This window comes from Macrotis lagotis, chromosome 4 (assembly GCF_037893015.1).
Source record: "Macrotis lagotis isolate mMagLag1 chromosome 4, bilby.v1.9.chrom.fasta, whole genome shotgun sequence".
Lineage (NCBI taxonomy): Eukaryota > Metazoa > Chordata > Mammalia > Peramelemorphia > Peramelidae > Macrotis > Macrotis lagotis.
This window is the reverse complement of record NC_133661.1, coordinates 88993642-89012966: the sequence shown is the minus strand read 5'-3', so window position 1 is coordinate 89012966 and position 19325 is coordinate 88993642. Positions and strand designations below refer to the sequence as shown.

Genomic DNA, 19325 nt, shown 5'->3' with positions numbered 1-19325 from the left:
CCACACAGAGTAGGTCAACCCTGGCTCTGTTCCTTCCTTTCTTCAGATTGTCTCCCATGCCTAGAATGTACTTAATTCTCTTAGAATTTCTAATTTTCTTCAAAGTACAGTTTAAAAACTTCCTTCTCTATGAGGCAGAGTTATAGTTCTGGCAGGCTATCCATCCTTGTGGAAATGCCCAGTAGGTAGTTGCAAATGCAAGACTGAAAATTTTGGGGGAGTGCTTGGGCAAGGGATAAAGATACAAGAGTCAGTTATATGGAGGCTATCCTTGAAGCTGTCTCCAGTCACCTCTCTCGAACCCAGGATAGACTCAGACAGATACCACAATTTTCTTGACATAGTTTTCAAAGGGAACACAACCAAAAAAAAAAACACCCAAACCCACAAAAGAATGAGAGTATTGCTCTGACATGCCTCCAACCCACATCTGACTACTCCTTTGTTCTCTCTACTTGGGTCTCTCTCTGTAGACCCCACAATTGGAATGGTCAGTCCCTTTTGTCCAGAGATGCTGCAATAGCATTCACTGTCTGTTTCCTTTTAATACCTTAATAATACCTTGGCTAATACCTCACCTCAGCTGCTCTCTGTTGCCAGGGCATGGTGGTGGAAAGCTTTCCAGGGCAGTTTCCAGTGTCTGGTTCCATTTCTTCCTTCCTATATCCAAGCCTTACTCTATTCCCTCCTCACTCCGCCCCCCCCCCCCCCCCTGCCACCTCCTCCCTGTCCAGACTTAAGATGAGGAAACTGAAGTCTGGAGACATTAATTGACTTGTCTTCCTCTTCAGCTTTAGGAAGTTTATTTTAGACAAATAGTTAAGAGTTCAGTCACAATCACTTTGAGCCCCCAAACTCAATCCCTAGCAGGGATTTTTCTCTGCCTAGTAGGCAGAGATTGGGCTTTCTGCCTAACTTTACTAACTAACTAACATTTATATCTATCTTAGTTCTTTCTTAGCCTCTTTGTGGTTAAGGGAAAATTCTGTTTACTGGAAAAATTTGAGTAATGAAACAGTTGATTATATTGTAGTGTCTGTGGATAGACAGATGGTAGGAAGGAAAAATGAGGAAAGAGGGGACATTTTCTTGGACCCAAGCCTGGTAAAGATTCTGGTAGATCCAGTGATCCTCTTTGATATCTCCTCTCTCTGATACTTTTGCTTCTCAAAGGTGCTTTGGAAAGCCACATGCTCTAGTTTACGGCATTTCTCCTCCTTCTAGCTCACTCTATAGAACTAGGACCCATCCTGGACCCAGAGGAAATCCCCCCAGTTCTCCAGTTTTTTCAGACTTTAGACATTTTTTCTTTTCTCATCTTTCTTCAACCAATGACTTTCAAAGACTTTTTCACATTTAAGTTAAGGTCATTTGGTTGATATGTATGTATTCTTACCTTTTGGTAAGTTATCTGAACCAAAATGGGAGGATTGTTTTCAATCCCATCCCTTAAAGATTTAAGCCTTATAAGTAGAGTAGATATCACATACTAAACTATACTGTTTGTTTAAAAAATTCTTTTCCTCCATTCCAAATGATTTCAAAGTAAGTAAAACTTCTTTGCTTTAGTATTTTAGTATTGGTTTTGTTTGGCCCTGAAACATCAGTAAACTTTTTTTTCCTCAGTTTGTTGATACTGTTTTACTATCTGCTTGATAATGCCTCTGCCAGTGTTTATCATCTACCACATTCAGTTGTTGCTTTTTTTAATCTTGAAAGTTTCATCTTTTTAGACTTTCTATTTTGTTCTTTTCTTCAATACCTTAATACCATCATGTTCAATAATGAATTACACACAGAAATGTGATGATCCAGTTTTAACAGGTTCTGAGAGGTGACTGTTAAATTTTCACTATGAGAATTTATGCTTCAGAAATCATCAAAATGCCACAAAATGGGTCTTTCTTTCTTTTATTTATGGTTTTTTGATTGTCTAGTCTTAAGATGGAGAAAATGCTAAAAATTCAGATTAAACTTGAGTGTCCCAATACCCCAATACTTTTGACAGCATATGCATGCCCCTTTAAGAATGATAAATACAGGAATAAAATCTTAGTGTGTTAGTCTTGTCCTTTACCTTAGAGATCATCTAGTCCCAGCTCCATAGAGATGAGGAAAATGAGAGCCACATTTTGGTTTAGGGTACTTACTGACCTTCCTTGGGTATTATGAGTAGAGATTGGCTAAGATTAGAGAGATCAGATTCCCCTCTCTAGTTAGGGCTACATTTCCCATTTGGAAATAATTACATACTCGGAGTTAATTAAATAATGGACTACAGAAGCTACATAGAGTCAGGTGGTTCTCAGACACTTAGTAGCTGTGTGAGCCTGGGCAAGACACTTATCCCTGATTGCCTCAGTTTCCTCATCTGTAAAATGAGCTGGAGAAGGAAATGACAAATCACTCCAGTATCTGTGCCAAGAAAAGCCCAAATATGGGATCACAAAGCATTCACAAAGCGTTGGACTTGACTAAACAACATATTCCTTCAGTTGAAACAAATCTCTTTTTTTTTAGGTTTTTGCAAGGCAAATGGGGTTAAGTGGTTTGCCCAAGGCCACACAGCTAGGTAATTATTAAGTGTCTGAGACCGGATTTGAACCCAGGTACTAGAGACATGCTCTAGGCCCATTTTCTTATTTGTATTTTGCACTAGAATCACTAAATGATCTCTATGTCTCTTCCACTTTTATAAATTCTATTAATTTAAAGATCCCTTCACCCCTTCTTCTGCTCCTATGTTGGATTCTGGTGTGGCCCAGTTTAAAAGTGTTACTGTGACGACAAACAAAATTTCAATGTGAAGTGTTCTAATTCATTCCTCAGACAGGAAGGGTCTGGATTCTGGAAGGATGTAATTGTTGGAGGTTTCATTATCACAGAATTTCAAAAATCCTAACCTGTTCTAACTCTCTTGAGCGTTAGTGAAGTCAGCCTTCTTCTTTTCCCCAAGGAAACAAGGCCTAAGAAAGCATCTAATGTAGTTGCTTACACATTTCTCTGGATTAGTGTTTTCCAAAGTTTGTTGACAGAAGGAATATTTTCATTCCCTTTATTTATATTGCCCTTCAACAGAAGAACCTAAGTAGCTTGCAGAGCGAATAAATGGAAATACCTGGAAACATAGAGAGAGAGGAAATCAAGTCAGTCATAAGGAGCAAATGAGGTAGAACTACTGGATTCCTGTGGCTCATTCATCTTCCTCTTTCTACTTCATCTGGCTATGAGTTGTGAGCAGCAGGGGACCAGAAGTCAGGAAACTTGGCTAAATCTCTCATTGTTCTGAGTCTCTTTTCCCTTTTTTTAAAATATAGGAGTCCTAATATTCACTCTGCCTATATTTCAGTGGTCTTTTAAATGGAAAGTCAGCTAATATGAAGAAAAATTTTGAAAGGCTAAAACATATCACTTTGATTATAAATATTATTATTTGAACTTTTAATGTAGAACTTGCCTTGTATGTTTTATTTTTATTTTTGGTGAGAGGGAGTAATACGCTTTTAAAAGTAAAACAAAAAAAATCAAACCCTTTCCCCCTTCCCCCTGCAGTGGGTACAGCTGTGAAAGAGACCTGTTTTGTTTTAAGAGTCAGACAAAAGGTGTCTTGCCAATGAGAAGGCAAACTAAAAAGAGATACCACTTGGGTATGTATGTATGAGAGGTGCCAGAGATGGCTCTTCTCCAAAAGCAAGGAAGATGGATACTGTGGACTCCAGCAGCAAAGCCTTTAAAGACAATGACTCTTTGAGGAAACAATTCCCTACAAATGCTGCTTTGTGATTGGAAGAAACTACTGATGTGCATCTGGAATGACTCAGCAGCATTCCCAGATGGGAATTTGTAGATATTCCAATATTTCTCTAAATAGCTTCTCACAGAACAGCCATAGGAGCTATGATATACGGGTGATCAAAAAGGGTGATAGCAGAACATTTGACCTCACTAAAAGTGATTGTGAAATTGAGTCTCCTTGGGAGGGGTTTGTCTAAGATGGAAATGGAGGGTCCTCAGCACTTTTTTTTTCAGATTTTAATTTGATTTTTTTTATTTTTCTTTATTGTTCAATCTTGTCCAACTCTTTGTGACCACCTTTGAAGTCTTCTTGGTAAAGATCCTAGAGTGATTTGTCATTTCCTTCTCCAGTTCATTTTGCACATGAAGAAACTGAGGCAAACAAGGTTTGCCCAGGGTCACACAGCTTGTAAGTGTCTGAAACTGGCTTTGAACTCAGAAAGAGGCATCTTTCTGACTCCAGACCCGGTTCTCTATCCATTGTGCCACATAGCTACCCTTTTTCTTATTAACAATTATTTTCTTTCCATTCTTCTTTCCTGTCCCCCTATGAATCCTTAAAAAAATAAAGAAAAAAAAAGGAAAACTCTTCTTAAAATATGCTTAGCCAAACAAAACAAATTCAGTCCTCAATATTTTAAAATGTTAAGGAATAAATTGTTAAGACCACCCCTTATTTGCACCCACCCATTGTTCTTGATCAGTTTTCAATTTGTATATTATAAATTACTGTAAATTGGGATTCTAACATGATTCTAACATGCAGTAATTTGGAATGAGGAATGAGCCGGGGCATCTTCAGTGGTTTCTGCTGTGTTGAGGGCAGAGCCGCAGGACTCTAAAGGTCTCTTTTAGACAAAGCTGAGGAAAAAAAGATGGAGAATCCAGAATGTATTGATCAGTTCCAAAAAAAGCAAATATCAAAACCTAGAGGGATCAGATGGAGAAAAAACAGAATGTCTCAAGGATATCAGTGAATTCATAAAAGACAATGCCATTTCTTTTTTAAGAAATGCATTTTTTACTGATTTTATTGATGTTTTACATCACTATAATTTTTCCCAGCTCTTCTTCTTTCTCTGCCAGAGTCATTCCATTTAAGAAATACTATTTTTAAAGACAAAAAGGAAAAAAGTAAACAATAAATAGTTCAAAAAAGTTCAAAAACACATTGCTATATGAACCAACTGTGAACCTCTTCCCATTGCAAAGGGGTTGAATTGGGAACAAGACAATACTATTGGGGTACTCTATCATGCCAAAGTGAAAGAGATATGACTCTTGGGAAAGATGAAATGGGGGAGGCATTAAAGACAAAAATAGAATAAGAGTAGAATCTGGAAGGTAGAAAAAATGGCAGGTATGGGGTTGGAATTTGCTATTTGTAGGCAAGTAACTCAAACTTCACTGGGTCTCAGTTTCCAGCTCTAGATCAAAGATTTTTAGGTCTCCAGTTAAATTATATCAAAGACTAGATGACAAGCTGGTGCTCTGGAGATTAAAGACACAAAAAAGAGAGAGACATTCCCTCTCCTTAAGGAGTTTATATTCTACTCACCAATAGATTGAGATTTATTTGTATTTTTTTTTTAGGTTTTTGCAAGGCAAATGGGGTTAAGTGGCTTGCCCAAGGCCACACAGCTAGGTAATTACTAAGTGTCTGAGGTCAGATCTGAACTCAGGTACTCCTGACTCCAAGGCCGGTGCTCTATCCACTGTGCCACCTAGCCACCCCTATTTGTATATCTTGATGGGTCATCTAATAAATATATAGGAGCAGGTAGTTAGTTATATAATTATGTTTATTTTTATAGGAGTGTTATGATATTATACTAACCATTCTCATTTTATAAATGGAAATAATTGGAGCTTAAGAACTTAGCTAATAGGAAGGGGCAGTACCTACATAGATGTATATTAATAGCAATGATAACATTTAACATTTTTTTGGTGATTTCATGTTTGAAAAGCAATTTACAAATATTAACTCCTTTTATCTTCAGAACAACCCTGGGAGGTGGTTTATTACCATTTTACAGATGAAGACAGTAGAGCAGGCAGCAATTAAGTGACTTATACAAGACCATACATCTAGGATGAAACTTGCAGTTTGAATTTGAACTTGAAGTTTCCTGATTTCAGGTCTAGCTGTCTGTTAGTACTACTTATGTGAGTGTGTGTGTGTGTGTGTGTGTGTGTGTGTGTGTGTGTGTGTGTGTGTCTAGCAATGAGGATTAAATGACTTTCCCTGCATTACACAGCTAGAAAGTGTCTGAGGTCAGATTTGAGCTCAGATCCTCCAGATCCCAACGCCAGTGCTCTATCTACAGTGCCATCTAGCTGCCCCAATTTTCTTATTTTCTATAAGGCATACATCATCTCCTTGGAACCATATCAGAAGCATCATTGACTTTCCCCAGGCTTCTGCTTATTTCTGGCTCATTTGCTTCTCCCTTTCAGAGGTCAAAGAGAGGGAATGAGGTAGTGTTTTGCCTAAGTGAGTCTACAAAAGTTTAAGTTACAGGATAAGCACCAAGGAGGTTGTAGTAGATGGTCATAATTGTAGGTCACAGTTGCTCATAGGAACCCCAGGCATCACATTCTTGTAGAGACATGATGGAGAAGAAAGAAGCCAAGAATAACAGTAAAATTTAACAGATTCTGTGACCGTATCAGAGCACGATTCGTTCCTCGAGAGCTGGAAAAGAACCTATTTCTGTTGAGAAGAATGTTTGGGATATTGTGCTTAGAAGTACAAAAGATTTTTTTCCTCCTTGGGAATATCAAAGACCTCAGCTGGTGTTTTTGGCTGTTCATAGATAACCCTTGAGGGTGTTCAGGCAGTTAAACTACAGAATTGTTATGTGTCTCTGTCCATTTCTTTTTCCAGGGCAGGAAGATCCCAACAGTTTGCGCCACAAATACAATTTTATCGCAGATGTTGTGGAGAAGATTGCTCCCGCTGTGGTTCACATCGAATTGTTTCGCAAGTATAACAAGCATTGCATTTTTATGTTTCCACAGGGGCTTCCATTCAATATCCACACTTCAGTTAAGAGAATGTTGTAGCTGAGTTTCTTCTGAGATAAGCAAAACACTTTTATTAAACTGTTATTAAATATCATGCATATGTATATATGCATATATTATGCATGTGTGAATTTATAAATAAATACACAAATATCCTTGAAGGAAGACAGAAAAGAATTTTCCAGTTAGGAAGCTTGCCTGAATGTTCTCTCTAAAATGACCTAGTGTCCTACTTGTTTTTCTCTCTATTGAATTTCCAGTAGTTCTTGCCTTGGAAAGGTTCCTTAAACTTTTAATTCTTGGGATTTTATTTTAATATTAAAACATGGGGATAAAGCTTGGTTGTTATATTTCCAAATATTTAAAGTCACAGTTATAGGAAATGTGTGGTATAACCAAAAAGTTCATGGTTGGGTAATCTGTGTTGTGGCTCTGTGGGCATAGCTGTTTGCTCTCTGTTGCAGGCTTCCTTTTTCCAAGAGGGAAATTCCAGTGGCCAGTGGCTCTGGATTCATTGTGTCTGAAGATGGACTGATTGTTACCAATGCCCATGTAGTGACTAATAAGCATCGTGTTAAAGTAGAGTTGAAGAATGGGGCTACCTATGAAGCCAAAATCAAGGATGTAGATGAAAAGTCAGACATTGCATTAATTAAAATCGACTACCATCAGGTGAGTCTTCTAAGCTGTAATTACTCTGTGTCTGGCATAGAATACCTTTCTTTTGAGACTTAAGGGGTGAAGAGATTTGCAGAAGGGGATTTCTGCTGTCTTGCTGGTCACAGCATCTATTTTCACAATTCTATATAAATTGTTTAATGAACCAAGAAATTCATCCAAGGCTGGTCAGTTTGCTTTGGTGGGCTGGTTGTGGGAGAGCAGACCCAGGCCATTTCCCAGACGATCTTTGAAGCCTTTGCAACTTGCTAAAACTTCTGGCAGCTTATTCTTCACTACCATAGTTCTTCTGAATTCAAGGTTGTTACTATATCATAATGGTGTAGTACTCTAATAGAGATGGGGTTTCTGAAAACTATTTATGCTCTAATAGTTTATATCCATTAGCAGATGAAGTAACTAGCTTTGTAACTACTACATAATTACCAGTTAGCATCATCATTATTTTTATTGCAGTATAAATCTCCACGTAATCATTTTTAACTGTTCATTTGCTTCCCCCCCCATGAAAATCAGAGGTAGATGTTAGTTGGACCCTGCCTTGAAGGGCTACAAATTCTTAATTGGTGGAGTCCATCCCATAGAGGCAGCAGAAAGACTTGAGATTCAGTAGACCTAGATCCCTAGCTCTAGGGATCTTTAAGACTCAATTTTCACATCTCAGAATGAGGAGTTTGGACCGACTTACCTTCCATTCTATCGGACTGATTCCGTGACTTAATGTGTTAGTAGTAGTAGACTTGTGTCTCCAGAGAGAATGCATGCTATAAGGTTCTTTGAGCAATCATAGTAAGTGGTGATTTGGGTTCGCTATCAAATGAGAAATTAGGCATTTAATAATAGTAGTTAGCATTTATATAGTGTCTACTATACTGTGCTAAACACTTTACAAATTTTTATCACATTTGATCATCCTAGCAACTTGAAAAGTAACAGAGGTTAAATGACTTGCCCAAGATCACACAGCTACTAAGTATCTGAGATAGCATTTGAATGCGAGTCTTTTTGCCTCCAGGACCAACATTCTATCCACTCTACCACCCAACTGTTCAATTTAATCCAGATTGAAACTAGGAGAAGGATTGATATCCCTACCAGAAGAAATTATAGTCATAGGGTAGCAAAGGACTCTATTTTTATTTTATTTTTATTTTTCCAATTACATGCAAAGATAGTTTTCAGCATTCATTCATTTATAAGTTTATGAGTTCCACCCTCATTTCCTACCTTTTCTACCACCCTCATTTCCTCCCTTCCCCATAACATCGAACAATCTGGTAAAAATTGTACATGTATAGTTCTGTTTAACACTTAGTTTCATATTAGTCATATCGTGAAAGAAGCATTGGAACTAAGGGAAAAAATCATGAGAAAGAAAGAAAATACATAAAAGAATTTTAAAATGTGAACATAGTATACTTTTCTCTGTAATCAGACTCCAGGATAGGCTTTTTTTTTTTGGCTTGTTTGTTTTTTCTGGATGTGAATGTCATTTTCCATAACAGATTTCTTAGGATTGTCTTTGATTACTCAACTGTTGAGAGGAGTTATTTCCATCATAGTTGATCCATCTTACGAAGTTGCCATTAATGTGTACAATATTTTCCTGGTTCTGCTTTCTTCACTCAATATCAATTCATACAAGTCTTTCCAGGTTTTTCTAACGTTCATCCACTCATGATTTTTTATAGAACAATAATACTCCATAATATTCATATACTATAACTTGTACAACCATTCCCTAATTGAAGGGCATTCCTTCAATGAGAAGAAACTCTAAAAGCCATTTCCTATTTGCATTCAGATTTACTCTGGATGTATCAACAGGAGAAACTAAAATATACAGGAGTGCTCAGACTTTTTTTAGTCCCTACTGTAAAAACAAATGACATTGGAAACATTTCCCTCTAGCAATGACATCATGGGCTATATTTGTTCAAAAGGTAAAATCCCACTTGAACTGTTTATCTTTTAAAAAAATAATATTTTTTTCTCAATTACATGTAAAACAACTTTAAACATTTGAATTCTGGATTCTCTTCCTCCCTCCTTCCATCTTCCCCTCTCTGAGGGAAATGACATAGATTACATATGTGCCATATCAATCAAGTTGTGAAAAAAATATAGACTAAAAAATCTCATAAAAATAAAATGTAAATAGTATACTTTGAAATTTATTCAGACTCCATCAGCTCTTTCTCTGTAGTTGAAAAGCATTTTTATAATGAATCCATTGGTTTAGTCTTAGATCAGTCCTGAGAAGAGCTAAGGCATTGAATTGTGTATCTTGAATTTTTCCATTGTAATTACCTTAAAGGACTGTGTAAATAGATATAAGTTGCTGTTATTCGTAATTGTTACTGTTTCAGTAAATATCTATGCTAAAAAAAGAAAAACAAACAAAAACCAGTCTAATGCAGACTCACTCTGCCACTTTCTTACCACTAGAGTGGGATAGTGATCTGGATAGTTCATAGATGCCTTTAAGAAAATGAAATTGTCTGTGAAGTTGCTGATAATTAGTGAGGCAATTATGATGCAAATAATCTATATTTTGTACATGCATCTCCATAAATGGAATATAAAATCCTTAAAAACAGGAACTCTTCAAATATTGTCTTTATGCTGCCCAGACACTGGCACATAATGGGAATTTGTGTTTGCTGATTTGAGTGGGTAGCAATAATTTTCAATAGCAATAACAGGCAGAACATCAGACTTGAAGGCTTGAAAATTACTTTTCATATGTTCTTTCGTCCAATTCTCTCAACAACCATGAGAGGTGGATAATATGATCATCCCCATTTTAAAGATGATGAAGTTGGGACGATGAAGTCAAGTACCTTGTCCTAGGCAGTAGATAGAGCACCTGGCTTGAAATCAGAAAGACTCATCTTCCTGAGTTCAAATCCAGCCTCAGACACTTAACTGATTGTATGACCCTGGGCAAGTCACTCAACCCTTTTTGCCTTAGTTTCCTCATCTATAAAATGAACTGGAGAAGGAAATGGCAAATCATTTCAGTATCTTTATTGAGAAAACCTCAAGTGGGCTTATGAACAATTGGAATTCACAGCAAGCAACTGGATCTGTTAACTCAAACTCTCTAGCCCAAAGCCTATACTTTATCCACCAAATAAGTCACTTATTAATTTTGATTATCATTAGTGTATTTTCTGCTTGTCCCCATCATAGGGAAACAAAATCCTGGGCTTTGCTCATTTGATTTTTGGGTCATTGATGGGATCAGATATTTAGCAATTTACTTTAGGTACTGCAGCAAATTGTATCTCGATCATACCAAATTGTTAAGCATCTTAAAGATTTCTTTTCACTTAATCAGAAATAGATTGAAAAATCTCTCTTTTGTGGGAGGAGGGGTCTCCACCTGTGATTTCACTGGTGGTAGAAAATCCCTATTGGTTTTTTCAATATATAGGCTTAAAGAATTGTCAGAGGCTCTAAGAAGTTAAATGACTTGCCAAGGGTTTCCTCAACCAGTATGTGTCAAAGGTGAGACCTGATTCCAAGGAGTTCTCCATGCAAGGTGCTATGATACCTCTCATAGAATATCCAGACCTAGAATACCATAGGTATTCAAAAAAATCAACAGATGCTAAGATGTGTTTAGGGTCCCTTTGAAATATTAGCTAATATTTTAATAAAATTTGTATTATGAGTATTCTCTGAGGAAGGAAGAAGGGAATTCAGTTAGCCAATCAGTAAGCATTTATTAAATCCTAATATGTGTCAGTCACAGTGCTAAATTCTGAGAAGAGGAAGAGATAAATTAATGTATCCTGTTCCCATTAGTCTTCCCATTTCTTTTGTTTAAAGTGTTTACATTATAAACATTTACTCCTACTTCTTGAGAGATTTCTTGAACAAAGTAAAATAGTTAAGTAAAATTAATAATACGTGATATGATAATGATAACAATGACCTTGTCTGAAAGAGCATGCAGCATCCCACTTTTTCTTTCTCTCACCCACTCTATTGGAGGAGGGGGAAGAACCAAATTTCTCATGACACAAATACTTTGTCAAATAAAAAAATATTCCTGTAGTAGATGGATATATATATATATATATATATATATATATATATGTATCTAATCTTTCTTTCTATCTATGTATGTATATGTTTGCAAAAGATACACATATATATACACATACACATACACATATATGTATTTATAATTTTATACACTAAAACCATCACTTCTTTGTACTAGAAAGGATGTTTTATTATCTTCTCCATTTTATCACTTATCCTTTGTATTTACTTCACTTATCTCCATTGATAAGTCCATCTGCTATATTTTACAATTAAAATATTTTGACAAAATATTAAAAAATAAAATGAGAAAATCCATCTTTTCTTTGTTTTTGGAACCTCTTCATCCATCTTAGTTCTTAGTTCCCTGGAATGTTTTAAAGAATTTTCTATGTACTAGTTGCTATATTGGATGTTAGGCAAGCAGAGTCAAATGGAGGAAGTCTTTCCCCTTAAGAAGTGCCACTTTATCACAGGGGAAACAAGATACACTCACAGAGATAAATACAAGTATACACATATACAGAAAGTAAATCTAAGGTAGAAGTAGGGGGAATGTGATATGAGCAGCTTGGGGGTTCCTGACGGATTTCTTGTAGGAGATGAAACAAGCTGAGTTTTGTAGCAAGCTAGACATTCTAGGAGGCAGATGTGAGGAGGGAGTGAATTCTATGGAGATGGGGAATGGAATGTCACATCTAAGGAAATGCAAGTAGGGTAGTTGGACTAGAATGTAGGAGTGACTAAATGGGAGTGAAGCCTTGGGAAAGGTGGGCTGGAACCAGGCATTGGGGGGTTTCAAATGCCAAACATTCTTCTGTAGTTGAACCAAACTTGGATTGAGTGTCTTCAGATATCACCTGCATCCTGACCCCAGGAGAATATCATTGTGAAGTTTGCCCTTAGGTCATCTTTGGGTTTGTAGTTGCTGGGTGATAGTAAAGACCCAGGGGGATTATGTATGTTTCAGTGATTGATGGGAGAGCTGTGCAGTGAGTAATTAATCCCTAGACTGAGAATTTTAGGAAAATCCTCTGACCTTGTCATTTGATGATGTACCTTGGAAGCTGGTGGTATGTTTGGTATTTGTGAAGTAAAGATCAGATTTTGAGTGTGTTTAAGTTGGAAAAGTTAGTGTTTGGTTTGAATAGTATATAAGCAGAAAGATGGATTTGTTAGTGAGGAAATTCCAGAGGCAATGAGCTAATGGTGGAGTTGAATGATTATTTGTGGGAGTTAGAGAGGAATTGAATATCTATGTTTGGGTGAAGATTCCTGTATAATTTAAGGGTAAATTTTGTGACTTTGTGCCCTTCTGGATTATATGTTCAGAATTTAATAGAAGTGAACCTTGATCTATAAGTATGTGGAAAGAGCAGCTTCCAAGAGCAGGGAAATTATTTCTCCTAATTATATAATAGATCAGAGAAGCTATTTGGTTCTAATTATTGTTCCCTATTCTGGGATAGCTAGGTGGAACAGAGGATAGAACACTGGTATTGGAATCAGGAATCTTCCTGAGTTCAAATCTGATCTCAGATACTTATGAGCTGTGTGATCCTGGGCAAGTCACTTAATCCTATTTACCTCAGGTTCCTCATCTGTAAAATGAGGTAGAGAAAAAAAATGACAATATCTTTGCCAAGAACTGCCCCCCCCCAAGAGGTTATGAAGAGTTAGATATGACTAATACAACTAAGTTGATATTGATAAATAAAAAAGAGCAAAAGTGATTTCAATATATCTTGAGTTTTTGAAGTGATGATCACAAAATACTGGCAAATAGTAGATATTTTATTTTTACAATTTTGTAATTGTCTCTGTATGGAAAGAGATTTCTTGGTGAGAAAGGGAAGAGTGCATGGATTCAGAGGTTGAGACAAGAGTGTTTATGACAGGTCTCATGTCCTAAAGTAGCTATGACTTCCTCCTTCAGTAACAGCATCCAAAACACACATCAGCAGAACACATGTCTGAAGTGCCAAGAATCCTCAAACTGTTATGTTTTCATGTAAACTACTCTTCCAAGTAGATTAATCAAATTGAAGTCAGCAAATTAAGTCCCTACTATGTATAAAACTAAGCATTAGGGATTGGGATTCACAGAAGAAAATGAGATTTGCTTTCAAAAAACTTATCTAAAGGGAAGGATAAAATATGTTTACAGATCAGCAAATACAAAGTCATTTCAGAAAGGATACAGTGTCATCCCCTGCAAGAAAATCAAGAATAGCTTCCGATAGGCAATGACAGTAGCAGTGGCCTGAAACAGAGATGATGAGGGAGTATATTCCTGTAGAGTTGGTAGATTGAATTCAGGGAAAGACTTGCAAATTGGTCAGTTTGTCTTATGCCAGTGGGTGTTAAGGGGAATATGGGAAATAACTGAAATTTTAGGGGAGAGCTAGATTTTGGAGATTTTGAAATGCTAGGCTATGTAGTTTGCATTTTATCCCAGAGGAAGCAGGAAACCAGTGATGATTTCTGAGTAGAGGAGTGACATGATCAATCTCATGTCATTTGGAAGCAATGTAGAAAGGGTGGGTCAGAAAGGGGAGAGAACCTAAGCCTGGAGACCATTTAGGAGGCTGTTGAACTAGTGTAGTAGGTGACGAGGATCTCAACTAGGGTGGTCATTGTATAAATAGAAGTAATTTCTCTACAGTTACTAGAAAAACAAATCCAGTGCATATCCTTATTGATACCTGTTTTAATAATCTCATTTATAAAGAGTGAGCAACTCTGTTTAGAAAGACATTGTTTATTCCAAAGGAACAAAAAATGATGCTGTAAATATAGTTTGCCTCACTCATCCAAGTTCACCACATCCTGTAAATATAAACTGTGGTTGTTGCATATCAGTTTTTTTTTTTAGCCTCCCTTTCCAAATTCATGAATTCAGAAGTGTTTTTTTTCAATTAGTAGTATGTTTGTGGATGAACGTGCGATGCTTCTTATAGGTCCTATCTGTTAAGAAATGTCCTTTCTGTATCTCTAGTGAGCTCCATAACATAGAAGTCATTGTAAATAGAATTGTAACAACTATTCACCAGGAATATTGTTGAGAAAATTTCCAAATGGGAAGGAGTTAAGACTACAGTGAACTAAGCAGATATTTATTTATCACAAACTAAGTGTCAATCATTGTATGAGGATTTGAAGATTCAAAGATAAAACAAAAAGGTGAAATGATCCCTACCTTCAAGAATCTTATAGTCTAGTCAGGGAGACAACATGTACAAAGTAGACTCAGGCTAATTGTCTTTAATAAAGGTCCCTTCCAGGTCCAGTGTTCTACTAATCTGGCTTCTCTTTTTACTGCTGCTCACTCTATATTGGAGGGGAAGTTTTTTTTTTCCAGTTGGAAGCCCAAGTGCAAACCTGATCCTGGTGCCTGCCCTAGCATGTTCAGTCGGGGCCTGGAAGAGCTTAGTCAGATGTGGCTTCATGACATTTTTCCGACCTGCCTCTTGCTATCCATAAACGTTTAGTCATTCCAGCAGCATGTACACTATTGATAAGTGTTTCTGGCCCAAAAAAAGGGTGCCTAAAATAATGTGGCTTTTCAAAATGAAATAGGAAATGAAAGAGGATATTCAAGTGTAGCTACCTACACAAAGGACAGCTTTCCACTGACTAATCTGCTTTTCTGCTGATAGTGGTTGGAAGTAGGAGGGCAAAAAGACCTCATCCAGATTGTTCCTTTTGTTCTCTTGCTGCAGTATTAGAATTTTCTTGATGGGCTTGACATTTATTTTACATTCTTTGTGGGAAGCGAGATCCCACCTTGATATAATGGAGATTGAGACTGGATCTGTGTCTTTACTGGCAGAGAGAGCTCCTAGAAGAAGAAACTTCCTCTACCAATACCTTCTCTGTAAGTTATAAGATTGAGAGAATGGCAGAGAGGAAGGTCACAGAAGGAATATGTGTCAGAGGTAAGATCTCAGCTCGGGTCTCCCTGACTTCCAGACCAGCTCTCTATACATTATGCCATAGTGCCCCATTGGTAAATACAAGCACCAATGAATGGATCAAGTGAACATACCATATGAAAGCTTATGAATTGAGTATAACCTTGCCAATATTATCCTATCTCACAAACAATACAAATAGAAGACAACTGCTGCTGTCGGTTGGTCATATCCAATTCTTTGTGAGGTTTTTCCTTGGCAAAGAAATTGAATGGTTTGTTATTTCCTTCTCTTAACTCATTTTATAGCTGAGATACCTGAGGTAAACAGGGATAAGTGACTTGCCCAGGATCATATAGCTAGTAGGTCTTTGAGGTCAGATTCAAACTCATGAAGAACTTTCTTGACTCTAAGTCTAACACTTTATCCATCATGTCATTTGGTTGGTTCTTGTCCTGTGAAGATCAAAATAACATCACTATGTTTGAGACAAATGACAGTGTGTCCAGCTGTGACTGATCAGACCAATATGAGCTTTGAATGCTCCACCATAGGTTGGGCACAAATAGTTCAAGAGAACACTTGGGTAAGACCTGTAAACTTACGGATGTCAGTCTCTTAGCTGTCCAATAAATGGGATTTAGGGTAAATAATGAGATTCATTTTTAAATCATGCTGTTTGGTGGGAGAAGCAGAGTCAAGGGACATCTTAATATCAGTCAGTCAATTAGTCAATAAGTATTTATTAAGCTTGTGCTAGCCATTGTGTTAAGCATTGGGGATGCACAGATTTAATGGGGAAGAATTAAGGCTCATGTGATTAATGAGAAAAAAGTGGAAACTGCAACATAGAGAAAAATCTGTTGCTACCAGATGGGATCTCTGTTCTGCTCCCAGATTCTCTCCTCTATTTTATTTATAGATACAGCTCTTCCAAATAATTCATCTTTGAATTAGAGATGAATGATGTTTATTGTGCGCATGTGTATGTGTATGTATGTGTGTCCTCATCTTGTCCTGAATTAATTTGTCCGAACCCAAGTATTTTAGAAGAAGCTTATCTTTTGGAGCTGTTTATAGTTGAGGCTCATGTTCTACTGCTGTCTGTCTGGACTTGTGGCAGGAAACAGGATATATCTAAGCTCCTTCTCCTTGCCTGTAGTCACAGAATAGCCACCTTCCTCTCTTGGGTTCGGAAGCATCATTCAGTGTGTGCAGCCAAGTCCTTTCCCAGGATACAAAGCACATGTCCCTCTCATGCATCAGTGGACACAGACCCAGGAGCAAGATTTTGCCTAACTCTGAGAATTTGAGCTACAGGAAGCAGAGACAGCATTTCTGGTGTGCATGTCAACATTTTAATGGGTAGCAGCTTTGAGAGCAAACAAGTTCATCTTCAAATGCTCCCCACTTCCAAATGTGCCTAACAGGAACCATTTGGGGAACTGGCAACTGATTAGCTTTCATTCAAAGCCTTCCAGTGGAGAGCTTTCCTTTTCTCTTTGTTTTGGTGCTAAGCTTTTCAGGAGAGATTGAAAAGGTGGAAAGTGTTCTAAATGAATGAAGAGGCATTGTTCCCCCAGGAATGCAATTCTGGAGTGCTAGGGAGGTTCTGAAAGAGATAGTTAGGGAAAATTTAATGTAGTGTTCCTAATCTTTTTTTTTCATCTTTGTGGTTCTAGGCTTTAGGTAAGCCTTCTTGTGTCTTCTCTTCAATACTAAAGCAAATAAATTCTAGATTTTACTATGCATACAACCACAAGATAAAGCTTGAATCTCTCTTCAGTATGAAAGGAAAAAAATTCTAGAATTACCATACATAGGAATACAAGATAAATCTTCTTATACCCCCATTCAGTATGAAAGGAAACAAAGAACAACATTCTTCTATCTCCATCCAACAGAAAAGTAACCAGTTGTAGAGTGTACCATGCATATGCAAGTAAGAAATTTGATAGAGTTGAATTTCAAAAAAGATAATATAGTTATTTACCAAATATTGTATTTTTTTTACCAAATTTACCCAATATTTATCATTTATTGTCCTTGACAAACTTTTTATACTCAATAGGAGGAGATACTAATATGTACCTTCAGGTAGGGAACTCCTGAGTTAGAGTAATTAGGCTAGACTGACTCTTATTCTGACTTAGTGACTTATTAGCTGTTGATTCTACTCAAGTTTTATTAGGTAACATTGCTGGCTAGGTAGGGAACAGGTGCACCATAAGCATTTGTTCCTGTTGCCCTTGGAATATATATTTCCTCTAGGATTTCATTGGACTTTCTAAACTCATCCATTTTAGAAGAATGGAATTTCTTCAAATCTTAGAGCTGTCTGCTTTAAACTTGGCAAATTCTTTGATTTTTCAGAAGGGGAAGCTGAGGTCCTGATATGAAGACTCCCTCAAGGTCACACACTGAGAGAGAGAGGTAGATACTGGATTAGCTCCAGGATTTCTGACTCTCTTCTTGGTCTTCTTTCCATTATATGGAGGTCATGGGGATGGATCATGGATATGGCTTTGCCCAGAAGTGCAACAAGATTTTTGGTGTTTGATGGTTCCTTTGGTCCTGCATGGTGGTGTAGTTTCCTGTGGGTATTCTGCCCAGGTGCCATCTCTGATGAGATTACCATTTGGAAAATGGTTGGATTGAGGTTGTGTATTTTTCTTTTGGTGCACATAAGCTATGTACTCTCCAGTTCCAGTGCCACCCATAACCCTGTTTGAAGTGGCTGCTAAGAGGTAACCGGTAACCTCTAAGGTAGAGTGTGGTGTTTTTTCAAGGGTTGTTTCACTGCTGAGTCTGCTGTTGGCAGCAACAAGTTGGATTGCCTCACCCAGACACTGAAAATCGTGGGAGAAAAAGGGAAGTGAAAGTGAGTAAGGAAGGAGGAGAAAAGAAAATCAAGGTAGAAGAGGGCAAATGGAAGAACCTCTGATATTTTACTATATTGAGACAAATTATTTTTGTGAAATGGATTGGAGATGATCAACAATGAGCATCCCTTAGCATTGACCCTCTGGTCACTAGAAATCATTAACAATATATTGGGTAAGGAGGAATGTGTTTAAAAGTCAGAATCTTCGGGATTCTGCTTATAATTTTAACCACAGCCTGATAATATCTTATTTTTTATTGTAAATATGATTGAGCAATATGGAGAATGGGGGACACAATAGTGATTAGACCCTAAATTGAAAAGTCTAGATGGTAGAAGATATCAGTTAAGTTCAGGTCCTTCTACATTGAAATTTCAGTTAACATTCCTTTAACCTTTGTAATCACAAGGGAAATATCTCTAGCTCTTCTGCTGAGTTTAACTGAAATGAGAATTCTAAGGAAATTTGACTTTTTTAATAGTACCTTTGAGGTTTCTAATAATTTCCCATAAAGGAAATGTTGGTTTCAGGAATGCTTATGGACTTTAAATCATCTTTGGTTGTTCCTTTCTGTAAGATACCCACTCTCCTGGTGCATTCATTGGTTGGGAAACACTTTGGCTTTTTATGGAGACTGCTCCATGATTTTACTGATATGGAAACTCCCCTTCTGTAATGCAACTTATGACCTCTCTGGGCTTCTCATTTTGTCTGATTTTAGTCTACATCTTTCTGTAAATGCTCTCAAGATCTGTGTGGTATTCTGGAGGACTACTTGGAGGACATGTTCAGCTTTCTATCTATCAAACCTATCTTGTGACACATGATTGTCTCATCTTTTCTTTTAAATGATTTTTTTGGTATATCTCTTGTTTTTATATCATCACCCTTTCTAAAGAGCTATCCTTTATAACAAAAAAAAAACAGTGAGAAGAAAAAAGTTCAGCAAAACTAATCAAAATATAAA

At 37.1% G+C, this 19325-nt stretch overlaps 1 protein-coding gene across 1 annotated transcript in view; it reads left to right on the top strand.

Moving 5' to 3' along the window:
- Positions 1–19325, top strand: part of HTRA1 (HtrA serine peptidase 1) — a 67903-nt gene that overhangs the window by 20489 nt on the left and 28089 nt on the right. Inside the window, exons 2-3 of the mRNA XM_074233448.1 lie at positions 6686–6785; positions 7290–7497. Coding sequence (XP_074089549.1) covers positions 6686–6785; positions 7290–7497 — 308 coding nt within the window. The remainder of the gene's footprint in view (positions 1–6685; positions 6786–7289; positions 7498–19325) is intronic.